At 39.3% G+C, this 9917-nt stretch overlaps 1 protein-coding gene across 1 annotated transcript in view; it reads right to left on the bottom strand.

Annotated features, from left to right (window-relative positions):
- Positions 1 to 3563: 3563 nt before the first annotated feature.
- The window catches only part of tlcd2 (TLC domain containing 2), a 35030-nt gene continuing 28676 nt past the window's right edge, over positions 3564 to 9917 (bottom strand). The window contains exon 4 of the mRNA XM_050062648.1: positions 3564 to 6686. Within this exon, the coding sequence (XP_049918605.1) occupies positions 6306 to 6686 (381 nt within the window). The 3' untranslated portion in view covers positions 3564 to 6305. The remainder of the gene's footprint in view (positions 6687 to 9917) is intronic.

The raw sequence follows: 9917 nt of genomic DNA, 5'->3' as shown, positions 1-9917 counted from the left end.
TTTTCAAAAATGCAAGAGGCATTGCTTTGTTGCCGGCCGTTTTCGCTGGTGTGTTAAACACACTTTAGAAAGGAGTGTCCCCAGACTATCAGAAGGCGGAGATCTCTGATTGTCTGGTGGCGAGACTAACTCAGCAGCAACAACAGGTTAAAAAGACAAAGATAGTTAGAAGCTAAAGCTGAACTATAGGCTACAGATCACAGTGTAAAAGTGAACCACCACATCACTGCTGATCGCCACACAAGACAATGAATATAAAGGGAACTTTGCTGATATTGAACCAGCTGTGTGGCATCACAGTGTGTGCAGATGAACAGTGTTTGGCTTCGCCTGGAGCGTTCATCCGGGCACTGGCGGCAGTGGTGGGGAGCTTCGGGGAGTTTGCCTTGCCAACTGTAGCAACTGATTTAAACTGAGAATGTCAGATCAAGGGGAACCTATTGTTGATAAATGTATCAGACTGTACTTCAGCCAAGGTCCAACACAGCCAGAAATTGTGTGTTGATTCAATTCAATATGCTATTTTGGCACAATTACAACAAAGACATTATTGCCGAAGCATCTTTCTGTCAGAGATCACATTCAGACCAGTCCTTGTTGGAGAAGACTAGTTTGGCTGCAACTACACATTTATGAATCCTTCCTGACAGTCATGACAGTGATCTGTGTATGTAAGTATGTATGTGTGTATAAATGTACACATATATATATATTTACTTTTTTTTAATATAACCATGTAATTTTTACGATGACAATGTAAACAGCCACTTTGTTTGCTGATGACAGTCTGTACACGTACTGTAGGCACTGAGCGTGTGGGATTGTGAATAGCGACGGCTCTGTGTATGGACTGTATAGATGTGGGCACTGTATGTATAAAGGTTTTTTTGCATCCTTTAACAGCAGGTACCGCATGTGTTTAAAACAAATTTCCTTCAGGACAATAAAGTCTGTCTTATCTTAAAGGCTGAAATCAGGTGTGATCAAATGAACCAGACACTCATTTTGAGTTCTTCATATTTATCCTGTGATCTTGAGAAAACAGGGCATTTCTTGCGAAAAATTATCACGTTGTCTCGAGGGAGTCCTTTTGCCTTTTGTTTTTGCAAGAATTTATTTAAATTAACCCATTACCACATGAAAACTAAATAATTAACTTGTGATCTTGAGATAACGCTGTTAAAAAACAACTGCAAGCCCAGCCATTCTCAGCTTTAATATAGAAGTAATAATATATCTGCTATGATAAAATAGTGATGACAGGGAATATTAAACCTCCATATTGAGTACTTTAAATTAGGGTTGCACGACATCGATATCCAATATCTAACAATTCATTTGACCGATAACCGATACCATTTTGATATATCCACTTTTTTCCCCACCTAATTTTAGTGATCAAATCTCTTCTATATTAACATCATATTATACATGCATACTTTTATCTTGATGGCCCACCAGCAGGTGAAGACATGAAATACAATGATTTTCAATGTATGTGATATTCATTTATGGTTCCAATTAAGAAAAAAGCATGTCGGCCTATTCTATTAGTTAATAATAAAGCACATATTGGCCGATACTGATGACGTACCAATATTATCAGCATATTGGCCAATATTTCATTTTTAGGCCAATATCTGCTGATACAGATGACATGCAGATATTATCATGCATCCCTACTTTTACATTGTGGTATGGCTACTTTCATTTAAATGTTCAGAGTATTTCTCTGCAGTATTTTTAAGTATCACTGTATCTAGACATTGACAAGTATTTTAGATTATTTACACATCCTCCTGAGATCCCGTTTCGGTGACATCACATTTTGGGTTTACTGCACCTTGTACTTTATTCTAACACCTGTTGTCCTTGTTTATGGACACTTTTTTGTGCCATCTAGTGGTAGTAAGAGCACAATACACTAATCCATGTAAAAACAAGCTGGCAGCTATGTCTGCCAAGTCAGTCTGCAGCTGATCCTGACACAAAAGTGGACAAGGTCCAAAACCTGATCAAATTTTATGGTTGAGACTTGTTTATTTATGATTAATTATGTTCATAGTTTGATATGCCATATACATTTTTTTTCCAATTTTAGCAACAGTAACAAACTAAGACACTGTAAAGTACCGGTTTGAAGACATTGGGAATTTATCATCAGCTCGTTGAAGGACATTAAGACTTCAGGTCCTACTGTTTCCAAATAGCTAGGAGAAATTAAAAATGCACACCAAACAAAGGTTCAGGTCTCAGGAGGACATTAATTCCAAAATCTGCAGTAACTTCAGCTGTCAAAGTAAAACCCGACTGTGTCAGTGAAAGAAAAACACAACACTTGTTCCTGTGATCTTTATTTTCACATTAAACAAATAATGTTAATATATAAACATATAAATTGGAGTTTTAATTACAAAACAATCTGTCAAAACATGAAAAAATAAAACTGTTATATTTACACCTGAAGGCAAAGTTCTGTGAAACATGGCAGGTGACCTCAGTTGGTCTCGGCTGCTGAAGTATTCCATGTGTTTTCCCCTTAATGAAGGGTTATAAAGTCCTTGACATGCTGCACAGTGTCAGTATCGTCTTCACTGTTGTTATGAAAGTCATTTTTATCAATAGAACATTTTCACCAACCACCAGGACACAAAAGGAAACATATAAATGAAAAAGTAAGGATATAAAACTGGTATTATTTGTTGGTTGTGGAAAAGAAACCACCATGTTTACTGTCTATGATGAGAAATACGAGGCAGTGTGGCAACGTGACTTCATAACCGCTGCCACTTTGTCCTGAAACAGTTTGTCTTGTATCAACTACACACAAATATAAAACCACAACATGATCCTGTGGCCTCCTCGGGACGATCATAGTTAAAAATCATAGCCATACAGAGAGCAAAAAAACAAAAAAAATAAAGGACGTTGTAGCTTGTTTTTGGCCAGAGGTCCCTCAGCATCATTAAGACATTTCATGAGAGGAGCATCCCGACTCGGCTGCTATCACAATTCCTAAAAATCACACAGCAACGTAACGTATAATTCCAATAATATTACAGCCTTATACAACACATTCACAATTATGCTTGTTAGAAAGAACTTCAATTGTCACCAGTTGTCTTCACTACAACCACAACGTTAAGCTGCCCTAAAAATCTGAAGAAAATAAAATTCAAATCTACATTCACGTTCAAGTTCTTGATCTTAAAGTCTGGGAATCAACCATGTCAACAATAACGAACAAACTCTTCCTCACAAACAGTGCGATTTTCTTAAGTGCGGTGATGTCTTGATTTTATCGTGGACAAAGAGTTGAATTTTTGTTTGTATCATTTAATCAGCTGCGTTTACAATTTCTGTCTGTACAGTATGTTCGCCTCTGTTCATCTTGTTTGTAATATGGTTGGACAGCCTGGTTTTAGGGCTTGAGCATAACCACTCTCAAGCCTGGGCGACGATGAGCTTGCCCTTGTAGAAATCGGGTAACGTACACGTACATACGCAATCACATCAGCTTCACTGTAATCAAGTGTTTTTCACAACAGGGACATCCATTGAACACTGTGTTCATTTTATCTTTAATCCACAACTTCTTTTTAGGTCAAATAAATTACAAATATACACAACTTAACCCCACAAATTATACACGCACAAAAAATAAAGCAAAACATAAATGGCATCAAGTATTTCCATGCCGTGCGAGGACTGTATTGCTATGATGTGGGTGGTAGAAGTAGGCAGCCGTGTGTGTATAACAGTTGTATTCACAGATCTCAGACCTGTTTGTTCCAACACTGACCTCAAGAATTTCTCCGCATCTCTCCGTGCTTATTGGCAATTTCAAATTGAAAGGCAGGAGGCAAAATAAAGACACCTCTGGCTGATCAGTGAGGTGATGTTGAGGAGTGTGCTGTCCTCCGAAGGCCAAATGAAGAATAACATCTGAGCTGCTGCACACTATAAACCATCACAGACCACTACAAGAGTATATACAGACCATAAAAAGATAAATGTAACTTTGTACGGCAGCGCTGTCTGTCATTTAGCTTGTTTTGCTTTTCTGTCATTTGACAGGTTTCCAGAGTACTCGCAAATACGGCGGACAGCTGTGCCATCCATTACTGAAAGCTGATGTAAGCAGATGTCAGTGGTGATGGCTTGAAATTGATCCACGAGCCAATTACGTCAGAATGTACTTGATTTTGTTTTGTTCCTCTAAGATTTACTGACACAAGGACCAGCACAGTTTCTAATCTGAGGGGCACAAGCTGTTTTTTCTCCTTGATAATTTAATACAACTTGGCAAAACACAAAATGGCCACAACTGTTACGCTACAAAATATCACGCTGTTCTGCTTCGGCATCAACGTAAAAACCTGGTGTTTTATTTACATGCGTCTTCAAGGTATTCATTAACCCACCACCCTATTAACCTATTCACTCTTTAAAGGAATACTTCACCCAAAAAAGGATCATTTGTACATCAGTTACTCCCCTTTGTTCTGTTGAGTTCACCAGTAAAGTTTTGTTTTTCTCGTACGCTGAAGAATCCAAAAATGGAAAAAAAATCTTGATGTATTGAAGTAATAAGGGTCCTAGTTTAACAACAGCAAATCTATATAACAACATCTGTTTAACTCTCATATGACCTGTACGATACAAGTCTTATTTATACAGCCGTATCTTCATTATTTCCCGAACGTGCATTTTCATTAAGACATTATTATTTAAAACACTTCTGCATATGGGTAGCGCACCTAGGCACGGGCATGCATTTGAACTCTGCTCATGCCATCGAGCAGAGTTTAAATGCACACACTAGCCCAAGGGTGTTAACTGTCTGTGTGTGAGAACGCTTATGTGAAAGTGTTTTAAATATTAAGGTTTTAGTGACAGACCAAAAAGAAGAGGAAGAACTTAGTGTAAGACTGGCTGAATGATGCTTGGATTATACTGCATGAGTTGTGTGAGAGTTTGTAAACAGATTTTTTATATAGATTTGCTGCAATTAAACATGGACCCCTATGACTTTAATTTATCAAGAATTTTCTCAGTTTTTTGGATTCTTCGGCATACAAGAAAAACAAAACTTTCTTGATGAATTCAACACAACAAGGGGGAGTGACTGAGTTTGTAAACAGTTGTTCTGATATATTTTTGCTGTTGTTAAAGGCGGACCCCTAAGACCTTAATTTATCAAGAATTTTCTCCGTTTTTGGATTCTTCTGCAGACGAGAAACGCAAAATTTTCTCGATGAATTCAACAGAACAAAGGGGGGGTAACTGAGTGTTGATATAGTTTTGCCGTTTTTGAAAGTGGACCCTTATGACTTCAGTTTATTCTGAATTTTTTTGAAGTTTTTTGGATTCTCCGTTCACCATGGAGGCATGCCAGAAAAAACAGAAGTTTTCTTCACTAATTCAAGGTAACATGTGGTGCGAAATTAGGATACAGTTGGTCATTTTGTGGGTGAAGTATTCCTTTAAGTGAGGATTAGCATTTGCTGTATATTCTTACAAACATAATTCTTCAATATGATTTTTATCTTTACGTTTTCCTGCTCTTATAACAAAGAACCTGCTGAACACTGACACCGCAGCCTGTGTCAGAGAGAGGCAAAGAATAGTTACGAGCTTTCTGAGGTAGCGGGTGTTTTTCTGAGTTGAGATTTGTTGGAAAAGAGGAGAGATATTCACCTCTGCTATGCTGAAAGAGTTTTGAGTTCACTGTTTTTTTTTGTTTTAGCTCAGAGGTGTATAAACGTCATGTGAGAGTTTAAATAGCCCACAATAGTGTATGTAAATATACATGATTAAAAAGATATTCTTAAGATATTCGTACTTGTTCCTATGTTTGATATGGCAACATACAGGAGCGTGGGTAGGTTCGTTCTACAAACAGTGCGTCTTCACTTAGAGTAAATAGAACAGATGTAGCTGAAACACCCTGTGGGAAATAAAGCGTTTGGTGTCATTTTGCAAGGCCTTACATTGTATATATGAAGAATCCCAGGATCTACCATTAGTGAGTCACTAATGGTGCTTAAGGATGACTGGACCACACACACGTACACGAGCCTAAAGTTAAAACTACAGCTAAATGTAGCTTTAACACAATGGCTGTGTGTGACTTGTGTTTGAAGTAAGACCATTTGACTGCACCTTGTGTGCATGTACCTGTAGAGTATGAGAGATAAAGCTTTGAGTATATTACACACAAGTACCAAATCTCAGCCACAGGGCGTCAACATACATTAGAGAGTGTGTTTGTGAATTATAATCCTTCTTGCGTCCCCTCCTCTCTACATCTCCTTCTCTTTCTTGGTCTCCCGAGTGCTGCTCTTCAAAAAGTCGCTCCTGAGTAGCCGATAAAACAGGACAATATTCATGGCTGTCATGATGGCCATACCCACGCTGCCCAGTGTGTAGGCTAGGAGGGGCACCTTGTCCCTGTTGAGCACCAGCCAGCGGGTCATCCAGGCCAGCGTGTTGATGCGGAACACCACGTACGTGCCCAGGTTGATAATGCTGTTGACCCGGTACTGCGTGCCTTTGGTGTTGCTGGCCATACGCAGCATTTGCCTGAGGTGGAGGAACACAGAGTTTATCTCCACCAGCAGGGCCACCACGGCAAAGCCCACGTAGCGGTAGGACAGCACAGAGAGTCCGAAACAGGTGATCACCTGCAGAGGAAGACAGCGAGAAAGAGGACAAGGAAGAGGAGGGTTACAATGGATATAGTCGAACATATAAATAAAACCTTTTCAATACTATAAAGACACTGGAGTGGCTACGACATCACCTGTACCAGTGGTTCCCAACTGGTCCAGCCACGAGGTCCAGATTTGGGCTTAGTTATTAGTTCAAGGTCCCCAAAGTTTAATACATTCTATGTCATACTTGCATTTGACCATGCTGTCGAGCTAGTTTGCTGTCTCTGTTAAGTAGCTGTCTGTTAGTCACTCACTCTACAGCATGAAACAGCATTTCAAAATAAAAGTCTGTGTCCTGGAAATTCATCATACTTTCAAAAAAAATGTTTTTTTACAAACTTGACACGTTAGCAAGTCACTTGCGGTCCATTCAGAATGGACCCACGACCCACTTTTGGACCACGACCCACCAGTTGGGAATCTGGTGTTCTAAAGCTGACAAATATGAACTAATATTCCTACATGATTCCAATGCAAATATACATATTTGTTAACAGTGGTGAGAAGGTACAGTTTAAGCTTTAAAGGAATACTTCAAGCCCCAAAGGACCATTTGTGTATGAATTACTCACCCTGTGTTATGTTAAATTTGTGAAGAATACCCCCCCCCCCCCCATGCCTCCACAGTGAACGCACAATCTAAAAAAGGCGTACGTTCTTGATGAACTGGAATCGCAGGGGGCTGCATTCAACAACAGTAAAACTACACTGATACATCAGTTTACAAACTTGCACACAACTTGTGCAGTATAATCCAAGTCTCATTTATCCAGTCGTGTGCTCACTACTTCCCAGACAGACAGCTCTTTAGGTAGAGAACTGACCTGACAGAGAAACTTATCTATGCTCTTTCCAAAGCCAGACTCCATTGATAAATACAGCAATTTTACCACGCTGAACAAAGGAGCTGCTGGTCTACCACTGTCTCGATCACTTCGTTTGTTTGTGTTATTTATGACTTTGGTGAATCCGAACTAACTCTTTAAATCACCATAGTCAAACAATAAACACAAACAAACTAACTCACAAGGGCAGTGAAGGACCAGTAGCTCCTGTGTTCAGTGAGGTAAAATTGGTGTTTTTGTCAATGGAGTCTGGCTTTGAAGAGAGGATAGATACATTTCACTGTCAGTTCTGTTTTAAAATATGAGGTTTTAGTGAAAATGCATGCATCTGGAGAGTACTGAACAAACGGCTGGATAAATGACACTTAGATTATACTACACTAAGAATTTTCTTCTTTTTGGATTCTCCGTTCACCGTGGAGACATGCGAGGAAAAACAAAGTTTTCTTCCTCCAGGAAGTGTTTTTTGGTAAATGGTTAAAAGTGACAAATATAGTAATATCAGCTTACACAATAGTATGCAGACATATGCATCTCTGATCTAATGTCTTTAAATTAAGGGGATTGCTTTAAATGTAGCAGTGTTCAAGATTAATTTCCATACTTCAGCTCCCTCTCTGTGCTCCTGCTTAAACAGTTTCATTCACTGTTGACAGTATTTTACTCAATGACCATGTGGAAGGACACCCCATGACTCATTTCCTCAGAACAGTGCTTAGTAAAGTTTGTGATGTAACTAACAGGAAATGTCCACAAGATGGCAGCAACATCACTCACAACCACCTGAAATACATTTCAACAAACCCCCTCCACTGACATTACACTGAGGAGTCTGCAGAAAGGATTACTGACAGTATCTAAAATATGTTGTGACAGAAGTGAAAGCTGCCGTCTAACACACTCACACAGCAGCTGTGCTGCAGGTGCAAAATCTGGGCGACAGAAGTGTGTTTATACCAAAACAGGCTGTCCGGCCAGCTCTCCACAGGAGCCTGCACCCACTCTCACAACACCACCACCACATTCACCAGCTTCATTCACACTCAGAGCACTCTCTTAGAAGCAGGAGGACAAGCTGTGTTCAGACAGATTGTCCTCTAGTCTCAGGCTTCTCTCCAACTAAGCTGCCATGTTTATGAATCAGGAGTGGACGGCGGCAGTGAAGGAGCACTAAAAGTAGAAAACTGTCTAAAGCAAGCCAGGTCTTCTGTTACAGGTCACGGGACACACTGTGGTGTGAGAAAATGATCTTTACCGTCAGTCATGGCTCAGTTCGAGAAGCATCTTGTGTTTGTGCATGTGTGAGGTCACAGGATGCCCTCTGAAATGCACCAAACAAACAGTCATGTGATGTACTGTAATGGGTTAGGCAACAGGGCATGTGAGGAAAGTCACCAGCACACTATCCCTCACTGGCCCTTGTTGTGTATCCACTGTAATGTGTGTGTCCTTGACTCAAATGTTCAAACTACACTGGAAACTTCCTGGAAGTCCACATAGCTGTAAAGAGCTGTTGGTCTTGGCAGTATTTCTTGTTAAGTGTACAGTAAGCGCACCGCTCACCCTCCTCCAAAACACATCCACAAGTCAAACTGTCATCAGACTGGTTTGGAGTGGCACTGATCCAACACGGGGTCCTGGACAAGTCTGACCATTTGTTTTCAAGATATCCTGTCATGGCCTGAAGTGTTAGTCAAGAGGAAACTCTGACATGTAAGTGGAGCTACGGGTCACTAAAATGTCCACAAATTTCACTGTGAATTACAATATGAAGTGCGATACTTAAAGTGCTTTAGAACGCAGTAAATGTCCTCAGGCTTAAATACATTTCTGATTTACTTGTAAAAATGTGAAGCATCCAGCCCCCTCAGGTCAACTGGGACACGTTTACTACATTTAGTCTCAATGCTCGCCCACCTGTGGAACAAGCTGAATACCTGAGGTCTGCTAAAACAGTTTACTCATTTAACCCTTTTAAACCTGGATCGACATTCAATTTCTTGTGCTGCGTTCAGGTTCCTTTCACAAGCATTTAAACATCAAAACCTAAAAAAAAAAAAAAAGGTTTGATTTCTATAGAAAACATGGGGGAAGAAAGGAATGAGCATTATTAGAAAGGTGTTATTATTATTATTATTATTATTAGAAAATTATCAAAAAACTTGGGAAATGTCAAGTTCTAAACATCTATTTAAAATTATGTTTAAATGATGTTACAGAAAATGTAATGTTTTAGCAATGTTTCTCAGGTAGTTTATATTTTTATGGGTTTTTGTGACTTTTTACTTTTTTAACTTTTCTTGTTTTTGGTAACTTTTTGAGTAATATCTTTGTTACTAAACTTCTTAAAACTTTT

The sequence above is a fragment of the Epinephelus moara genome, chromosome 2 (genome assembly GCF_006386435.1).
Source record: "Epinephelus moara isolate mb chromosome 2, YSFRI_EMoa_1.0, whole genome shotgun sequence".
NCBI classification, from domain to species: Eukaryota; Metazoa; Chordata; class Actinopteri; order Perciformes; family Serranidae; genus Epinephelus; species Epinephelus moara.
This window is presented reverse-complemented; position numbering and strand designations above follow the sequence as displayed.